General features: G+C 57.0%; 1 protein-coding gene across 8 annotated transcripts in view; it reads right to left on the bottom strand.

Moving 5' to 3' along the window:
- Positions 1-762: 762 nt before the first annotated feature.
- The window catches only part of HECTD4 (HECT domain E3 ubiquitin protein ligase 4), a 182887-nt gene continuing 163654 nt past the window's right edge, over positions 763-19995 (bottom strand). For 7 of the 8 annotated variants that reach the window (XM_059408459.1, XM_059408455.1, XM_059408453.1 and 4 more), the window contains 15 exons: positions 19552-19759; positions 16426-16649; positions 16171-16322; positions 14546-14652; positions 13950-14073; positions 11754-11944; positions 10605-10751; positions 9688-9807; positions 8878-9033; positions 7329-7432; positions 6919-7140; positions 4881-5047; positions 4295-4490; positions 3469-3691; positions 763-2961 (listed from right to left, as the gene is read on the bottom strand). In XM_059408459.1, coding sequence (XP_059264442.1) covers positions 2825-2961; positions 3469-3691; positions 4295-4490; positions 4881-5047; positions 6919-7140; positions 7329-7432; positions 8878-9033; positions 9688-9807; positions 10605-10751; positions 11754-11944; positions 13950-14073; positions 14546-14652; positions 16171-16322; positions 16426-16649; positions 19552-19759 — 2478 coding nt within the window. In that variant the 3' untranslated portion in view covers positions 763-2824. The remainder of the gene's footprint in view (positions 2962-3468; positions 3692-4294; positions 4491-4880; positions 5048-6918; positions 7141-7328; positions 7433-8877; positions 9034-9687; positions 9808-10604; positions 10752-11753; positions 11945-13949; positions 14074-14545; positions 14653-16170; positions 16323-16425; positions 16650-19551; positions 19760-19995) is intronic. The other variant, XM_059408452.1, reaches the window with a different exon arrangement.

Raw genomic sequence — 19995 nt, forward strand, 5'->3', positions numbered from 1 at the left:
AGAAGTCTTCTCTTCGCCGTGAGTGGTTGCTTTTGCTGTTTCTAGCACCCTGAGGCGACAGACAGGAGGAAAGGTGCTTGTTCCTCACCAAGAGGACTTTTGCTCTTCTTGTAATGAAGACCTAGATGGCATACTTCCACTAAAAGCATTTCTTAAGGATAAGAAAGATAGGGTCAGAAGAAGAATTAAGTGTGTCTGCGAGGACTCCCATGGAGCAGGAGGACGTGGTAAGCAGGTCAGGGAGACTGGCTGGATTCTCCCGAATGCAGACCACAGGGTTCCCTTGCGGGGTAGTAAGGGGGAACTGTGCTAGAAGAGGGCAGAACCATTGATCTTAGGAAAGCAGCACTAGGTCTTTATCTTCTCTGCATTTCCCTTTTGTACAGGAGTTCTAAATCCACTGCTGGCTCCCAGGGGAGGATATGTGGTCTAAGAGCAGTCTAGACTCTTCCAGTGCAATGATCTCCTTGAGGAAAATTCTTACACTGGCATGAGAGTATAGACAAGCTCCACTATGAGTAGGGGCAGAACATGCACAGGTTGGTTTAGCTTTGACCTTGGATTTCCCTTCCTTCTATCATGCTTTCTATCTGAAAACCAGCCTCAAGGAGTTGAATGGGAAAAGGTAGTTGATAAGCATGACGAAGAAGCCCGTCAAGTGCAGAGACCAGATTCCTAATGACTGGACAGCACTTAGGTATCAGAGCCATCTGAGCCTATCAGCCTTTGAATCTTTTCAGTGAGTAGATGATCACACAACTCTTCAGGTAAATCAAAATTAGATGAAGGTTATTTATTGGTGCGACTTTTTTCCTGTAGTGAGCTTCCTTTACACAGCAGTGGTGTAAATAGCATCAAATTGAATGAAAACTTTGTTAAATGCAACCATAAATAATTATAATAAATATACATCAAGTAACTTTACAGCACACGGTTTTTTTAGGGCCAAGGTTTGACTCGGTCTGGACCTCTCAATGTGCTCTCTGGGAGAAGCAATCGTGTTAGCAGCAGACATCTTACTCACAGCTGTCATCGTATCAAGTGATGGGCCAAAAGCAGCTTCCCAAACCCCCCTTGGGGAGGTAGCTGACAATTCTGAGTCCATTCAAGGGATAGGAAGGATTGGAAGGGACCAAGAATGTAAAAATCCAGAGAGCAAGAACTGCTTCTAATAAGCCAGAGGCTCTTTCGTTAGCGGAAGTAAGAGGATCCTTGTCAGGACTACACCCCGCTGTGACCCCCCAGGCAACGGGGCTCTGGCGGCCAGGAGAGGCAGCGGCCGACCCTCTTCCTTTCAAGCACGGAAAACTGCTTGCGGACGCTTCCCTCCAGACAGGACTGCTCCTGCATCAAATGTAACCGATGCAGCCGGAACAATTAATCCGGTTTTAGCTTTTCCTTAGGTTGGGGAATCATTTCTCTAATGGTCCTTAATGCATTTCCTAAGAATAAGAGGGAGGGGATGGATGCTAATGGCTCTAACTCTAAAATCCATACATCCTTCCGACAGACCAGGGCCACAGCAGAGAAAGGAAAAACGCAGCTCTCTCTCCCCAGCACTCACACTCCAAAGCCTTCTAGTCCGCACGCACTCAGAACTTTCAGTATTCACAATATTATACAATAAATACAGTGATGCAATTCCATGAGAACTGGCCAGGCCCAAAATGACAGTGTCCAACGAGATGGCATGTGCTGCTCTTGAACAAAGTACCATCGGCCAAAGACCTGCGTGGGGCACAAATGCACTGGGGCAGTGGGTGAGCCTGGAGCGGCTCAGCCCAGGCACACACACTCACATGGGGTGGCAAGGGAGGGGGGCAGGAGGACCCCACAGCGGTCCTTGGAAGGTCTTAGTCACTGAAGTAGACCCTGAATGGAGCAGAGCACCTCAGTCAGTCAGCTCTTTTCAAAACGGGTGTGTGGCCCAGTCCAGCACTGCGGTGAGGAAGGGCTGTTTCTGAGTACAAAAGGGGGTGAGGCTTGAGTCATGTGCTTTCCTGTTCAATCTCAGAAAAAGGCCCCCACTCGAGCACTGTTCCTCCTCCTCTGGGTGTCCTCAACTCCTGGAGCTGCGACACCCCTGGCTGTGAACTAAGGTCAGGGATGAACCCTTTGGTCTTCGGAGAACACTCCGTGGAAAACTGTCAGACTAAGGGCCCAGAGGAGAGAGCGCGGAGGCTCGTCTGGGTGGGAAGCGATGGAGGAACCAGGAGGGGGCTTTTCCTCAGAAAAACCCAGACCATGAACAAGGTTCCAAAGCCGGAAGATTAACACAGAACGCTCCCTGTGTGTCTCCCACGTTTGGGTAACTGGCCCAGCCATTTCAAGATGGAGGGAGGCCTGTGGGAGCTGCGTCCAGGTCAACTCCGGCTCAAGGCAGGAGGGGCAAGGCCACAGACCTGTTTGTGAAGATGCTCGGCGGAGAGTACGGGATGCTCTGTGTGGCCTTGGGATCTCACCACCAGCTTCCTGCTGGGTGGTTCCATGATGCGGACCTAGCTGGGGCCTTATGGCATCAGAATCCGGTGGCCATGAAAGACAATGTCCAAGAAGATCAAATGAGACACGGGCTGCCCGTGAACTAAACTATCCTACAAACATACCACAAACAGGTAGTAAAAGAACCAACCCATCACGAAACCTACAAATACAAAAGGTTAAGTCTTCCAGGAAGCCCTGGAATGTGGACAAAAGTTCAGAAAAGCAAAATGTCGCCAACTCCTCACGCAGGACCTGGAGGGACGTGCCCTCCTCAGTGGCGGGCTTCCCAAGCCGGCGGAGCGGTGCCTCGGTGACGGACTCACTCGGGGGCTCCCTCCCCTCAGCCACTGAGGGGGTCTTCACGGTAGTGAATGGCACAACGAAGTTTCTCCAGCATGATTTCCAGAGAGGAGTACTGGGGAAGTTTGATCATGAACATGCAGGTCTCCACTCGGATATAGCGAGAGTCTGGGGAACCTGCAAAAGAAACCCCACCAGGCCAGCGTTAGGAGGCTGCGCTGCGGTTCCAGCGAGCCCCATCGGCCTCTCTGCTTCCAGGTTTGCTTCTTTGGGCAGCTCTAAGCCAGCCTCAAGGCCCATCAGGAGGAGGGGGTAGGGGTGGGGCAAAAGAAGATTCTGGAGGAGAAAACAGCAGACAGAACTTGTGTATAGCACAGGCACCAAAGTGCTGACCTGTGAGGGAATCTGGTAAGAGCTGTTCGCTTGCCCAGCAGAGGGTTTTATTTTTCTACATTTAAAATTTGGAAAGTTAAAACATTTCTGGATTTTTAACTTTTTAAAATATCAGAAAATACATCAACCTTGGGCGTCTATGGACTCTTGGCTGAGGCAAAGTTTGGGAGGCACATGACCCCGCCCCCCTCCCTCGTTTACAACTGGGTTTAACCGTCCGTGGCTCTCCCTCCCAGCTGAGGGACGGGCCTGTGCGACCCGACTTGGAACACGATGAGGGGCGGGTGGTACCTGCTGTGCCATCTGGGGGGGCGATCTTCATGGGGTACGGGGGCACATGGGCCGTGTCAGGGCCCCCATCTTTGCAGGGGCAGGTGAACGGGATGCGCTCCTGGTTGCAGGCGAACTTGATGAACTTGCACAGCTCCTCCTGGGCGAACATCTCTAGGGCCCCCCAGAAGAACTCGATGTGCTGGTCCGTCTCCATCAGCCCCACCTGGTACATGGTGTGGGCCTGGGGAGGAAAGGCCCCCCAAGACGTGAGCCGAGCCAGGCCTCTGCAAGCCCAGGACCTCCCTAGACCAGACGGGTGCGGCAGGGACACCATGGCCGCCGGCCGTGGGGATCGTGACGATGACAGAGACTTGGAAGGTGCCGTCCCAGTGCCTGTGTGGGGGACTGCAGCCTGCACCTCACGCCTAGCAGCAGAGGCTTGACCTGGGTTACCCCACGGCCACGCGGGGCGGGGCCCGTCACCGTTCCCAGCGGACGTGAAGTCACTCGGGCAAGGTGTCCCAGCTGGCAAGACGCAACCCTGGGATGCCGGGGTCCAGCCTGAGGGAAGCTGGCTGGGGCGAGAGCAGGCCAGGCTGGCGAGGGGAGGGGGCTCAGCAGAACGGTCTTCGCTCGGGATGTGGCCCCAGACGGGGGGTGGGGGGGGGCCCCGACAGCGATCTGGGTACGAAGCGGACCCTGCCACGTGCGGCCACAAGCCAGCTCCGGCTCACTCGGCTGTGGGGTGGTGCGCGTGGCCTGGGGCCGGAGTGCTGGCCCACAAGTACCAGGACAGCCCCCGCTGACACCGCCTGCCCGCGTAGCCCGGCCCCAGGCCACCGACCTTGAGGAACTCGAGGTTGATGTACGGGAGGCCGCAGGTGCGCAGCTCCATCTCCAGCGGGCTGAGCGTGGTGAGCAGCTGCAGCGGGATGATGGCGCCCAGGCCCGCCCGCACGGCCGTCACGCACTCGGCGTTCTGCAGCTCCCGCAGCCGCAGGCTCCGGATGGCCGCCGCGTAGATGTCCTTGTTCTCCCACCTGCGGGTGCGACGGGGACCCAGGTGACGGAGAACGCCGAGGCGGCCCGTGGGGCTGCTCCTAGGCTTGCGGCCACGCGGCCACACGGCCCCAGTCAAGGTCCCAGCAGGAGGGGCCTCAGGCCCCGTTACCGAGATGTCCCCGTCCTGGCAGCCCCACGAATTCCTCTCCTGCCTCTGCGTGTCCCCCACCTCGCAGCTGGGGTTTTGTTAACAGAGTCCTTCTGCTGAACACACTGTATCCTTGCTGACGCCCGACGTCCCGCCTCACACTCCTCCCACGGGCGAGATCCGTCTGTCCCCAGCCCAGCCCAGGCCATCCAAGTCCAGACATCGCCGCGACACCCTATCAGCCCAACTGGCCGGTCCCCTGTGTAGGCACAACACTCACGCCACAGGGATGTGCCGGCCGCGGCTGCACAGCTCCACCTCCTCGCCCGTCATGGTCAGGTAGGTGAACCTGCAGCACGGCTTGTTGGGACCCTCAGGGCTCTCGGTGGCCAGGTGCTGGGAGGCGATCTCGGCGCACAGGGCCTCGAGCTCGGTCTCATCGTTGATCTGGAGGGCAGAGGCAGACCGGGGCTAACTGCCTGACCCGCTCCCAAGGTCCCCTGGAAGATGGAACCCCAATCTCCAGTTGGGCAAGCAGCAGGCACCGTTTGGATGGGGGCTGCCCTTGACCATTATGAAGGCACACACAGCACAGGCCTGCCCAGAGTTGCTGTGAGTTCAGAGCTGGGCATGTGGCAGAAGCCTGGCTGGTGAGACCCCAACTGCAGGGCTTTTTCTGTTACCGTTTGGAAGTGGCAGCCCTTTCCCTGGTGTGGACACAACTGTAAGATGGTACATCTCATACTAATGGGGACCATCTTGAAACCAGTTATCGAAGAGATCATCTGAACACCTGGATTCAGCCTTGCCTGAAGCCAAATCTATATCTATATTTAGTTTCAAAAGCAGATGATTAAAAAAGAAAAAAATTAGGGTCCAAAAGACACTGCTGTGCATGCCGGGCTACCAAGGAGATGACAGGATCTGCCCCAGAGAGAATAAACCCCTAAGTCTGGGTTGGTAAAGGCTACAGGTACAAGCACCAGAAGTTCAGAATATTTCTTCCTGGTTCGTGTGCCCCAACCCTGGCATAGCCATATCCCGGCACCCTCTGAGGCTTTGCCCAACCCCTTCAGAAAGAAGCCTTGCCTGGACTGACCTTCTGGACGCTGTCTTATACCGTCTGCCTGCCTCAGGCCCTTGCTGCTACGCACAGCCCTGGGAGAACTTCTCAAAGCAGTGCCTGGCAGGGACTCCTAAATCCCCAGCCTGTGGGGGCCGCCCTGCTTTGACCCTTTAGACAATTCCCTGTCCTCTCCATTTTGGCACGGAAACCAAGCACGAATCCAGGATCCCGGCTTTGGTGCTCCCTTGTACTGCTGCCCTCAAGTGGTGGCCAAGGGGAGGACAGTGGAGAGCCTGGCACCGAAGCCCCTCAGAGGGCCCAAGTTCTGAGCCTCCGTCAGTTGAGGCTCCCACTCAAGTGGCCGCAGCCAGGCCTCTGCTGCTCCCCTGAGAAACAGGCAGTTGGCCTCAAGGCGGAGGGCTGGGGCAGAGGCACCTCCACACTTGGTCTCTACCTTGAGGAGGTGTTGCAGCTGGACATGGAGGTCCCCTGGCGGCTCTGCTCCCCACCAACTCTCCTCTCTGAGCCTCCCTCTCTCCTGGCCTCGTCTCGAGGACGTGTGCACACAGCCCTCCGGAACAGGGCCTCATGCCGGGAGAGTAACGCGGTCGCTCCCGTGGCTGGGGCGAGAGCCCAGAGCCTGGCTCCCGGCCAGCCTCGGAGACTGCGAACCAGTGGCCAGATGTGAACAGCCCCCCGGGGGCCCAGCCACAGCCGAGCACTGAGCACGCCGCCTCCAGGGTGCTGGGCTGTGCGGGCCGAGGGGCGCTCAGTGCTGTGCTCGCACTAGCTGTGTCTCCAGGCACAAGGAGGAGAGCTCCGGTCCCAAGCCCTTCCCCTTCCCTGCTTGATCTCCGGTGATCCCCAAGAGCCAATCTCCTGAGCTCTGAGGCCCCAAAACCAAGCTCTTAAAAGTGAAAGTGGGTCTGCTTGTCGGAGACCCCCGCCCCCGGCACCTCTGCTCCATCAGCGGCCGGGAACCCTTCAACGCTGTGTCTCTGGGAGGCCGTCAGGGCACATCGGTCACCCCTACGCTGCTGCTATCAAATAGGAAGAGAAGCCAGAGGGGCTTCTGCCATGAAGTAAGCCTGCCAGACGCGGCTCGCCTTCCCTCCTGCTCTTTGGGAGAGCCTAGCCGCTCCTCAGGTGGGCGCGTGGGCGGGGAGGACCGGGGGCGGCCGTGGAGGCAGCAAGGAGCCGCGGGGACACTGCCCCCGAGCTCTGCTGTCCCCAGCACGGACTATTCACTTACACTCTCGAATTTCTTGACATAATTGTAGGTGAGTATGTCTGCTTCCTGTAGGTCTTGGTCAGGGTCCAGGGGCTCACCCACCAGGGTCTTCCAGAAGGAAGGCAGGAGGTCCAGGGGGAGAGGGACATCTGCCCGAATTGCAATTCCCAGCAACTGGCCCAGGAAGTGCAGCAGCTGCTCCTCCCCGTAGGTGATGGGGCTGGGGGTCAGGATGTACTTGCCCTGGAGACGGAGGAGGCGCAGATGAAGGGACGGACGGTGCCTTTACCCCTCCCTGGAGCGGGCGCCCACGGCCGGCAGCAGGGAGCCCCCGCAGGGTCAGGACGGCCGACCGGGAAGGGGTGGGAGAGGACACGCCGCCAGGGCCCCGAGCCGGCGCCCCGCCGCTGCCCACGCCTCGGGCATCCTACCTTGTTCTTGTTGACAGCGGAGCTGGGGCACAACAGCAGGAGGGACAGTGAGGAGCTCTGCAGCTCTTTGCACACCTGCCACAGGAAGTGCCGGAAAGAGCCGCCTGCGGGACACACGGAGACCCATCAGCACCGGGACCCCGGCAGCCCACCTGCCCGCGGCCCCTGGGCCCACCTGGACCTCAGCTCGTCCACCACCCGGAATGCAGCTACGGTGGAGGGGACAGAAGACTCGTCCGAGGGCGGGGAGACGGGGGGTCAAGTCCCACTGGGCCACTTACTAGCTGGGTGACCCAACCCACCAAATGGGGACAACAATCGAACCAATGGGGGGGGCTGGCTTTGAGGCTTCCGCGAGCCCCGATGCAGAGTCCCATGGGGGCTGCCCCCTCCCGCGGCTGCAAGGTCCCACTCATCTGCAAGACCTGTCACTCTAGGTCGTACCGAAAGCCGGGCCGCCTGTCCTACTCAGCACTGACCCCTGCCCAGGCCAGTGAGTGTCTAACTGCACAGACCGATGACATGAGCACTTAGAGAGGGCAAAGGGCCACTAACTGTCCCCTGCTGCTGTCATTCCAACGTGCCTTCGGCTTTCTGGCTAACGTCTCCCTGTGGCTGTCTCCTCTCCCCTGCGCATTCCCCATCAGGGCCCTAAGGTCAGAAGCTCTGGAACAGCTGTGCATACACACTACTTGGTTGGAGTCGTTCAGAGGACCTGCTTGGGGACAGATGTCCCCGCTCAGCTTCCACGGGGAAGCAGGAGATTTCTGCCTGCGGAAACCACCAAGGGCTGGGCCGAGGAGCCAGAGAGAGCTGGGTTGAGCCGCAGCCGGCTGTCTGGCCCGGGGAGGCGGCTGTCAGTCCTGCGGGACAAGGCCGGTCTGTGGAGAGCTTCTGCTGCCAGGCGGAGGGTCAGCTGTGGAGGGGGGCCCGGCCCCCTCGGTGTGCTCGGCGGGTAGGGGCTTTCTGAGAGGACCTGACCCGAGGCTCGGCCGGAGCGGGGTCCCGGGATGCGAGTGGCAGTGGGAGATGCAGCTGCCCCAGCGGCCCGGCCCTCCCGCTGCGTCTGGCTGAGGCCCCCGGTCTCTCCTCTCACCCCGAGTGGGAAACCCTTCCTGAATGTCTGGGGCGCACTTAGGATGGCTGAAAGCGGCACGAGGGAGCATTTTCTGAGTTGCTGGGCCTCCTCGCTGTCCCTCGCACGGGTCTCTCATGGGACGCACACAAGCTCTGACCCAGCCCACCCCTCCGCCGGGGGCGCTTCCCAGGGCACGAAGCCCATCGGCACGGATGGTGTCTCCACGGCGTCCCCTCGGCGATGACCGGGGCCGCGGGGCTGAATTCCCTGACAAGCGCCGGCTCCCGCCCAGGCCGGGGGCAGTCCTGGCTTCTGCACAGCAGCTACCGACGACCTGGCTTTTTCAGTCTTGCTAAGGGGGGGGGGGGGGCATCTGGGGCAGAAGAGGCTACAGGTGACCCTAGAAACGTTCACAGCCCCCACATGGCCTCCACCCGCACCGGCGGCCCAGAGCCCGGCGGCTGCACTCACTGGTGCCGTGGACCTCCTCCCCGGTGAAGCGGATGTTGAAGGCATAGGTGGGGTCGCCGCCGCTGGCCAGCTTGACGCACAGCTGCGAGGACGACACAGAGGCCAGCTGCCGGGCAGCCTGGCAGAAGTAGGAGTTTTCGGAGGCTCTGATCTCCCCTGGGAAGAGACAGAAAGCGGTAAAAGCCTCCCGACGCCAGCTTCTGCTCTCCCTCCCCGGGACAGATGGCTTGCCAGGCCTCTGCCAGCTTCTCAGCCCGCCCCCCGCCGCCGGCTCAGCCACCCTGCCTTCTCTCTGCTCTCGGGAGCTCTTCCCTGCCACAGGCACACGGCTCCCAGCCTCCCCTCCGTCTCCAGGGGAGGGATCCCCGGTCCATACTCGTCTCATCTCCTCTACGCTGTGTGTGTGTTTATCCGCCGTGGCTACCGCCCCAGGAGCCGTGCCCCCCGCTTATTCAATGCGGGACCCCAACTCTAGCAAGTCCATGGTCGGTCAGGATGTTTCCACTCCCACCTGGCCCCGCAGTTAGGTGTAGCACCCAGACAGTTCGCCAGGGAAGGGGAGGCGAGGCTCCGGGAAGCGGAGAGCTCCTTCCGCCTCTCCCCTTCCTCTTGCTGCCCAGCACGCAGGCTCCAAAGGGGACCCTGAAGGTGGAAGCCACCCGCTGGGACACTTGGGAGGAGGACAGAAGCAGCCGGATGAATGTGTGCACTCCCTTCGTCTAGAGGCTTCTATCACGTGCAAGAGATCAACTGCATCGTTTGTTCAGTCGCGACCTTCTTGCATTTTCTGCTCTGCGTAGCTTGTCTTACCTCCCACGATTTCCAGTGGGTCCAAAGTGATCTCGGGGGCTGCGTGGTCAGCGGTCCTCTGCACGGTGGCATTCAGCACCCGATTCATGACAGTCACCTTCGTGTCATAAAAGATCAGCCCTGAAAGGGAGAATGTGGGAGAGAGGCTCAGACGGGGCTGCTTTCCTTCCCTGTCTTCTCTGAGGCCTGGCAGAGGACACGCTGCGCCCCCTCCCCCGCATTGGGCCAGTCTCTCCTGGGACGCCCTCCAGGCCCCCGAATGGGGCACTCACGCGCCACAACCCTGACTTTCTGGGTGTGTGTGTGTGTGTGTGTGTGTGTGTGTGTGTGTGTGTAATTTGTTAGTATCTGGCCCAGTGGTAATATATGAACCCCGGCCTCTGTCATGCCCAGGAAATACCTCCCTGGCAGAAAAACATGAAGTATGAGGAGGTTTGCTGTAGCATTTTCTGAAATGGCAACAAGTAAAAACCCACAAGGTGAAGGTGGGGAACAGAACATACGCTAGGATACCTGTTTTTAAATAAAACAAAAAAACAAAACCAACAAACACGTGTGTCTATTTGTATGTGAACAGAAAAGTCTGGAAGGACAGGTACTCAGCAGTTAATGATCATCTCTGGAACATAGGGGACAGACAGTGAATCAGAGCCTTCTATTTTGTTTTGTTTTGTTTTTAAATAATGGAATCCAATGTGGGGCTCAAACTCATGACCCCGAGATCAAGAGTCACACGCTCTTCTGACTGAGCCAGCCAGGAGCCCCCGGAAAACTCAAGAAAATTTAATTTTTCAGGGTGTAACTGAAGTAACTGCTCTCGGCTGGAAGTGCTGTTCCTGCGGACCCGGGCTGCGCCTCCCGGACTGTCCGGCGGGCGACGTGGGCGGGGGGGGGGGGGGGGGGGCGCAGGCGCTGACCTTTGGCCTCCTTCAGCAGCGCGGCGATGCTGTGCGCGTACATGGGCGTCGGGCGCAGCTCCACCAGAGGCAGGAAGAAGGTCTCCAGCGTGGTGTTCAGGGACTGCAGCAGAGCGAAGCGCAGGCGCAGGCTCTCGATGGGCACGTCTGCAGGGATGAGGGCGGTCAGGCCCAGGATCCTGGGCTGCGAACAGACTCAGGTGGTCCCTGTCCCTGGGGTGTGGGGGGGGGGGGGGCCGCCGCAGCACCGGGGCCAGGGCATTTCAGGGGGACTGGGAGGACCCCACGGGAGATTTTATTCCCGGGACCCACAGACGCAGTGCGTGAGTGGCCCCTGGTCTGCCTGAGCCCAGGCCAAGCAGAAGCAGTGGGGAGGCCCTGGCTCTTAGGGAATCCCAGGGCCTCCTCGGCCTATCTTCAGGGCCATGCCAGGGCTGTGATTGATGCTATTTTTAATTTCAAATTTGAAACAGACTTCTAGGAAGCTGCAAAAATAGTACACAGTCCTGTGTACCTTTCATCAGTTTCCCCCAAAGTCACATCAGAAGTCAAGAACAGGACACAGACACTGGCACACTGTCTCCCTGGTGCTCACATCTGTCTCCAGCGGTCAGAGATGGACAGCAGGACCACTTCTGGCCCAGGTTTACCTTCAAAGTATCCGGAAGAACAAAGAGCAAAGGCCCAGGACACACGGCCGAGCAAGGGCGGGCAGACTCCCAAGCCGCCTGTGGTACCGCGCGCACAGGCACAGAAAACAAGCCCAGGGGTCAGGTGCCAGCATGCTGTGACAAGGGTGACTTCCCAGGGACGGATTTACGGAGAACGTCTGTTCTTGCGCGTGCACCTATGTGTGCAGGCACCTTCCTAGCTTTTCATAAAGACGCTGCTCTCTCGGGATGAAGGATGACAGAGAGCTGATCCCCGCTCCCTCCCGACACCCGCCGGGCATCTAATGCAGCTTCAGTCACAGCTTCCGTCTCTCCCTCTCCTCTGCCCCCATGGCTCACAGCAGGTGATCCGAGGGACTTGTTAGATGGCTGCAAGGAACCCGCCTAGTTCCTCCAAATCCCTGGTGCTATTGTTGGGGATGCCCCCAGGCAGCGCAGGGGCTGGTCCCCCATGGCAATTCCGCCAGAGCCTACATACTCAAGAGACAAGCCACTCTGGGGTCTGCGGCATCTGCAGGGTCCAGGTACACCTCGTGGGGGTGGAGCCGCGCGGGCGTGATGGCCAGGTGACGGCACAGCCGGTTGATGTACTGCACCAGCGCCACGTCCATCTCCAGGGTCCACTTCCTAGAGGCCTTGTGCGCGTGTCGGACGTCGATGCAGGCACACCTGGGGCCGGGCGAGAAGGGAAGGTGGGCCGGGGGCCACGTCCCCGCTCCCAGAGGACCACTGGCACAGAGCCTCGCCTCACCGCTGGCGTCTCCGTGCGAGGGGAGGCGCCCCTGGAGGAGGGAGCACACAGCCCGCAGGCCGGGACAGTGCCACCGTCCCGGACCCCGGGCCACACGCACCCCTGCGGGCCTCCCTCCTGCGCCTGGGCCAAGGGCAGGGGCTAAGAACGGGGCTCTGGGGTCCCTGGGCTGAAATCTAGGCCACCCGGTGACCTGGGCCACCAAGACGGCTGCTTCGTGAGGCCCAGGTTCCTCACGTGCAAAGGCAGCTAGCAGCAGTCCGCGCCCCCCGCCACCCCCAGCCAGCTGAGGGCGCCTGCAAGGCCCGCGGCCAAGGCAGTGAGGAGCTCCTGCCCACCTCAGCGAAGCTGGGCCCCTCGGCTGGTAGGCAGGGCACGCACACAGGGGGCCAGGAGGGCGGCACTCCCGCTCCCACACCACCTGCTATGCTGACCCGGGGGGGATGGGGAAACAGGAAAAAAAAAAAAAAAAGCAGATGTCTTGTGTGCACCCACTTCTAAGTATGGAAAAAACCCACCCCCTGAAAATGTCGGGAGACGCGCTGCCTGGGATTTCCGACGGGACGGCCCTCGGCACAGGACCACGGGAGAGCTCCTCCGAGCCTGCACACGAGGCTCGGGGTGTGCGGGGAGTGCGCGCGGCCTTTCCGATCCCAGGAAGTCGTGGGCCCCAGAGAGGCGGGCAGGGTGCCGGTGGATGGGCGCCTCTGGCTCCCGGGCCCTCGGCACCTCCCTGGGCCACATGCCACACAGGGTGCCCCCTGCCAGGAGGGCCCATCTGGGGCCAGGGGCCGAGCCTCTCAGCCCAGGCGGCGTGCATCGCACGGGAGGAGGGCGGAGAGGCAGCAGCCTCCAGAAGGGGTCCCCTCACAGCCCCCTCCGGGCTGGCAAAGAGCAGCAGGTGCCACTGGCTGCCCTCAGGCCAGGTGTGGGAAGGAGGCAGCAGGGCCGGCAAGGCCGCGGCGCCCGGGAGCGAGCCCTCGAGCCGTAACAAACGCGTCACCGGGGAAGTCGTTCGCAGGCCAGCCTGAGACCTTCTCACTTCGAATGCCCTTTCTAGTCCCAAACCCCCAAAGTCATCGCTTACTGGCTTGTAAAATAAATCAGAAAACTGGTCTGCAATGGACTCTGAGCCTTCCGTGAGGTACGAAATGACGGCGCCCAGCGGCAAAGCACCTCTGAACGCGAGCGCGGGTGTGAAGACCGCGTGCTCCGGCTGCAGGTCCGCCCCGCGCCCGGGGTGAGCGCCGGCGGGAGGGCAGGGCCGTTTCAGCACTGGGACGTAAGCACTGGGCTGGCCTGGGACCACCTTACAGCTAGAAAGGGGAAACCTATTCTTGTTTGGCCCCGGGGACCTGGCGAGCTCCTCCCTGGAAGAGAGGGAGAGCGGGCGACGGGGACATGGAGACAAAGTGGGACTCTGAGGAACAAAGAGTCTTTGGAATAAGAAATCGACCCTATTAGGGACTGACGTGCGCCCCCCCCCCCCCCCCACCCCCGTTCCTACGTTGAAGCCCTAAATCCCAACGTGTGAATGTGTTAGGAGACGAGGCCTTTGAAGAGGTAACTGAGTTAAAGGAGGTCCTCAGAGCCAGGCCCAGACCAGCAGACTGGTGTCCCCCTCGGAAGCGAGGTGGCAGCAGGGATGTGACCATCTGCAGGCCAATGACAGGCCTCAGGAGAAGCCAACCCTGCTGACACCTTGACCTCCAGAACCATCAGAAGATGAATCTGTTGTTTAGAACAGAAGTGGTTTCCAAATGCGTTCTGAAACCATTTGGAGAATCACGAGAAGCCACAGCTCAGGAGGCGTCAGAACAGCAGGCAGAATGGCTCCCAGAAAGGATGCTGGAGGGGACGCCTCTGGTGGCCAACAACAATTTTTACACAAGGTGTCAACTGGACTGAGAGACAACTTCTTACCTCTCAAAGTGAAGGTCATAACCACAGGATAAAATCGCCCTCCAGACACTACGGATGTCTTGCTTGGCTCGGTCAATAACGAACTTGTGAAATCCTTCCAAGGTGAGATACTTCTCCTCAGGGACTGAGGGAGAAGGATTGAGAGACTTAGGAGTTTGTAAAGTGCCTCGCGCCATGCTCTGGTGGCGTTTCTGGCACGGCCCAATAGACCCGTATCCCGCATCCCACCCCTCCAAGGTCTGTCATGGCCGCCTCCACCCACTGCCCAAGACCCAGCATAGCCCCTGACTTCCCGGGGTCAGCGAGCCACAGCCTGACTTCTCCAGCTCTGCTTGGGCCTTTATGAGGCTCAAGTTCCAAGGCCCAGGTAAGTGCCTTCTAGAAGCGAATTTCTAAGCAGATGTCCAGATCTTTACTTTCTACTCTTCACTTTGGGTGCGTGGTATTTTGGGAACTGCTAGTCTGACCTCCATAAATTCATGCTCAAAGACGGCATCGAGGCCCCGTCTAACCCCAAGGCAGCCCAGTCAGTCAGGCAAAAGCCTGGAGGCTGGTCCTGGGGGCCCACCAGTCTCAGGCCCAAGCTGCTCGTTCACCTTCTTGTTTTTTGGTGGGTGACTTCTCCGGGTCCTTCTCATCTGGCTTGCTCTTTTCTGGGGACTTAGGCTTCACAGTTGGCTTTTTCTCACTTAAGGCAGTCCTGCTGTAGACCAGAGCACTGCAGTCAGAACACCTGCGTTCATACCATATCCTGACAGCCGATGCACAGAGCCTCACATGTGTGGTAGGCCAGACTCCCCCCAACCATGGCCACCGGCTCCCACAGGGCTGGGTGCAAGGTCACCACCAAGCTCTGTCCTCACCAAGTTCACTGAGCATATCAGGAGGACAAACTGATGCTTTAACTGCAAAAGACCTTAAAGAGATGCTTTTCATCTCTTCTATATTCTTCAGAGCTGCACTAAGAACCAGCCACTAGTCAGATTGTAGCTATATGTTTAAATTAAAATAAAATAGCAAATTCAGTTCCTTGACCGCACTGGCCATGTTTCAAAAATGTGGCTAGTGGCAACTACATTCAGCAGTCAGACAGGGAAACCGCTCAGATTTCCATCACAGAAAACTCTACTGCACTACAGAGATACAGAAGCACCCAGATGCAGGTTTATGTCTGACATCTTTCTGATCCCTCAAACAATTCCTCTAGAGACTCCTGCCAGGTAATACTTTTCTACCAAATTTCCAATTTTGGGTTCTTGAGTCATTTGCCTAAGTCTATAGAAAATTCTATTAAATATGCATGCATATCCACACATGAAATATTACAGAGCTATTAAAAGAGAGAGAGAGGTCGCCTGGGTGGCTCAGCTGGTCCAGCATGTGACTACAGCGTGGGTCATGGTCTTGGAGTCCTGGGTTCGAGACCTGCCTCTGGCTCCCTGCTCAGCAGGGAGTCTGCTTGTCGTTCCCCTTCTGCCCCTTGCCCCCACTCATGCTGTGTCTCTAGTTCTGGAAGGCTAGCGAGGGCAGGGAGGCTTGAGGAGGAAGGGAAGAGGAACGGCTTTTTGCTGCATATACTCTTGATTTCTGTACTATTTCAGCCATTTCACAGTTATTTTTTTGAGAGTGAGCAAGAGGGGGGAGCGTGGGGGCGGGGAGAGGGAGAGAGAGAATCTCAAGCAGGCTGCACACCTGGTGTGGAGCCCGACTTGGGGCTTGATGGCACGACCCTGAGATCATGACCCGAGCTGAAACCAGGAGTCGGATGCGTCACCACCTCGGCCACACAGGCGCCCCTTAGCCACGTAAAACGTAAGAACATAATACATGCGCCTCCACGGAAGGTTACGCACTTAACTGTTGTAAGCGGTGTGTGGGAAAAAATGCATTTTTTTCAATACGCATTTTGTAGTTTTTCTATAATAGCTATGCATTATTTGTGTGGTTAAAAGAAGAATTTTGGGGGAACAGTTCTGTACATTCTGGATGGTAATGACTTCAGACTGGTCTGCTTTTGTCTGCCTGTGCGGTCCTGACTTGACTTCACTTGTGGATACGAAAACGCTCTTTCAGTGCACAAAGCTGGGGACCCACACGACGGAGCTGCAAAGCAGAGCCAAGGGGTCTGCTCCCAGATATGCGGAGAGCCTCACAGGAAGCCGTGGAGGCGGCGGCCCGGGTGCCCCGCCCGCCCCATGCGCCGAGCTCCCCGGAGGCGCACCTGACGCTGTTGAGCACGGCCTTGTCCTTGGCGGGCGGCTTGGTGATGGGCCGTTTGGTGCTCACCACCTTCACGGGGTGCTGCTCCTTCCCGCCTTTGCTGTACTTGCTCTTGTCGAACTTGGGTTTCGGCACTCCGTACTTCCTCAGGATCTGCGGGTTCCCGGGGGCAAAGAGGGCTCCTCAGGATCGCCCGAAGGTGCCCCCGAGGCCCAGCAGCAGCGCGGCAAGCAGGGATGGGCGGGGGGGGGGGTACCTGGGTGAGCTGGTCCTCCAGCACCTTTTTGGGAGGCCGGACGTTGGTGAAGAAGAGGTGGAGGAGGTTGCCTGGTGTTTGGGAGTTGATCTGCTCTTTGCTGAGATAAATGTCCGACACTTTGATGGGCTTCGCTGGCGTCAGGCTCAGCATCTGCTCGGAATGGGCACAGCTCTTAAATATCTCTGTGAGCACCTCTCTGGCACCCGGCACCAGCTTCTCGCCTGTTCCGAAGTGGGGAGAGGACAAAACAATTCTGCCGTGAACGGACCATGTCAGCACACTTCCTCGCAGTGGTCTGTGTCTCCTAAACAACTCAGTTTTTGCGTGTAGGTAACAGACGTGTAGTGGTGATGAAGAGCTCTGCACCCAAACCTGGTTTCCCCCTTCTGGGCGTGCCCCCAGCCTTCTCGCTGTGACCGTGGGATGTGAGCCACTCCCGGGCCAGTCTGCTCTCTGAGCTCACTCCCTGCACTGGCTGCACGGAAATGGCCAGCCTCGGGGATGGCGGACACCAGTCCTTGCCCTGGGCTCGTCCACGCGTGAGAAACACGCTTCCACGGGGCCCAAGCCACTGTTCTCTTACAGCTACTGACCACGGCAGTTTCATCTACCTTAACACGCTCGTGATGGGCAGTTCCCAAAGAACGACAGGCTACGGAGCCCACAAGTACTGTTAGTGCAAAGCCCACGGTATCAAGCAAGTTTTGCGTTATTAGAGAGGATGGTTCGAGACTGGCACAATGAACAGGTAGAAAATTGTCCTCGAGCACAGGAAAAACCATTTCTTTCTGTGCCCAAATAAGTGCTCCTGAAGGTGGGCCCCAGTGGCCGTCAGGACTCCATCTGCACGCCTCTCGTGGCCGGGGGCCCAGGCCGGGGACTGCGCGGACTCACTCCTCACTCCCTTCTCCTTCCCGCCCCCGGCCCCACAGCCGGCCTCTCCCTCTGACACACCATGGCTGCCCCCAGGGCCGGCCTGGCTGTGGGAACAGGAGATCAGAAGCCTCATGGGCCTCCAGACTGAGGGTGTGGGGTCAGGGGTGCAGAAGGGGCGGCCAAGCCCTAAAAGCTGACTCAGCAGAACCACAACTTGGTCTCTAGCAAAACGCGTGTGGCACTAATGTTACCAAAAGACCGAGTACCTTATGTGGAACGTTTGACTATAACAGGATCAGGAACTCGGTCCAAATTCAGATTCGAAGTATGAAAAGGCTGGCAACCCATGAGTTAAGGCAGGAAAAGGCCTCAGACCTTACAATAGTTATCCCCACATGGGCCACAGAGCGCTGGGGGCCAAATGCACACTAATAAGGGATTGGGGCCCACACAGGGTGAGGGGAGCCAGGCAGTCCCCTCGGGGGCAAGATCCCCCCAAAACTCCATGATCAAGATACATATTTCAGGGGCGCCTGGGTGGCTCAGTGGGTTAAGCCTCCGCCTTCAGCTCAGGTCATGATCCCGGGGTCCTGGGATCAAGCCCTGCATTGGGCTCTCTGCTTTTAGCAGAGAGCCTGCTTCCTCCTCTCTCTGCCTACTTGTGATCTCTGTCTTTCAAATAAATAAATAAAATCTTTAAAAAGAAATGCATTTTCAATGTAGTATTAAAAAAAAGAAATCAAAATCAATACAAAAGAAACCCCCACACGACGAGCAAAATATCAACAGTACTGTGCCAAGCCACATTAAAGCCTAAGCCAAAAGAAATAATCAGTAATACTGGTCCTGTCTTTATTTAAAATTTTACTCATTATGGATATTTTGTATTAATTCTGACTTCTATAAATAATCAATCAAAATGTTATTTATCTAGGGACACCTGGGTGGCTCAGTGGGTTAAGCGTTTGCCTTCGGCTCAGGTCATGATCCCAGGGTCCTGGGATCAAGTCCCATATCAGGCTCCTTGCCCAGAGGGGCCTGCTTCTCTCTCTGCCCCTCACCCTGTTCATGTTCTCTCTCAAATAAATTTTATAAGTCCTAAAAAGATACACACACACACACACACATATTATTTATCTAGCTTACTGAGATTTTTGGAGCCCATTAAATTTCGTGCCCAAGGCCTCACTTATCTCATCCTGGTACTAGCCCTGAGTGAACATTTTACAACTCGGGGATAAAAATTTGAAGCCAACAACAAAACCCATATTTGGTATTACATTTTTGTTCTCCTAGAACAGGAAACAAATTCTACAGTTCTATCATGAAATTTCAAACAATATTAAAGAATTAGAAAGAAGGACATGGATTAAAAATTTTGAGCAACACTAGTGCAAAATAAAAATGACCACACAAAGGAGTGTAATCATAGAAGGAAGAAGAAAAACCACTGTTTCCGGAGTGGGGCTTGGGGCAAGCTGCTGGCTTCAGGCAGGAGTCTGCTGCTTGATTCTGCTCAGCGGGGCCTGGGGCTGCGTCCTGGATGAACGCGCCACGTCATACAGAAGAACTGGGGACACCAGACAGGGTCCACCCACAAAGAGTTGTCAGAATGACAAAGTGGGACTTGGTGAAGAGGATGCGGAATTGTTTCTTCCCCAAGAATGAGTGTAAAGATGGAGGCATTTACTGCCCTTGGGCAAATGACCAGATGATTTCCAGCAATGCACTTGGTATGTTCTAGCTCCACAGGACAGAACACAGTAAATACACCTGAACTCGAACAAAGCGAAGTCTGGCTAGACAAAAAGCAAAATGGGACTTGAATGCAAGCCCACTTTAATTTTTTTTTTTTTTAATTTAAATTCAATTTAGTTAACATACAGTATATTATTAGCTTCAGGGGTAGAATTTAGTGATTCGTCAGTCGCACAGGAATGGCCCTTCCCGGCGGTCTCCACAGGCTGGAGCATAGCAGGCCGGAGGCAGGGGCGCCCTCATGGCCCTCACAGCTCTGACAGCTTCCGTGAGCCAAGCAAAGAATGTCTGTCCGTCTCCGCACGGCCCCTGCTCATTTCCCAAGTCTCTAGCCCCCAGGGTGCCCCCCAAGGTTCTTTCTGTGGTAAGATGTTAAAGATAGGGCACACTAGGTACAGAGAGAGCAGAAGACTTTGTTAATTTTTTTCTGTAAACTTAAAAGTGTTCGCAAAAAGTCTATTAATCACAAATAAAAAATCCATAACCCACCTTTAATAGACTTATCATTGAAGTAATCTTCCAAGCCCGGGCTTCCCTGTGTATCAAACAGACTCTGATTTACTACGGACACGGTGAGGATCTCCTCCGTGGACATTTCCATCAGTTCATCTTCGCCATCCAAACTTGACAAACCGATCAAGTCATTATTGTTAAACAAACTTGCTCGAATTTTCTCAATTTTGGCTCGGGATCTTATCTGTGTGAACAAAGCAAAGGATCAGGACTGGAGCAGGGGAAGAGCTTTGTTTTCCCTCCCGCTCCGTCCTCAAACCCCCTCCCTGTCTTAAGTGCGATGAGTGTGGCCGGACTCCTGCGAGTCGTGCTCCTCGGGAGCGTCTCTGCCACACGCCAACAGCAGTAACTTGATGGGGAACATTTTAGCTGCTGGAAACGTCTGTTGCTAAACCCTGACCGGGTCTGTGGCTTTACTCC

Source organism: Mustela nigripes, chromosome 8, assembly GCF_022355385.1.
Source record: "Mustela nigripes isolate SB6536 chromosome 8, MUSNIG.SB6536, whole genome shotgun sequence".
In the NCBI taxonomy this organism is placed as follows: Eukaryota; Metazoa; Chordata; class Mammalia; order Carnivora; family Mustelidae; genus Mustela; species Mustela nigripes.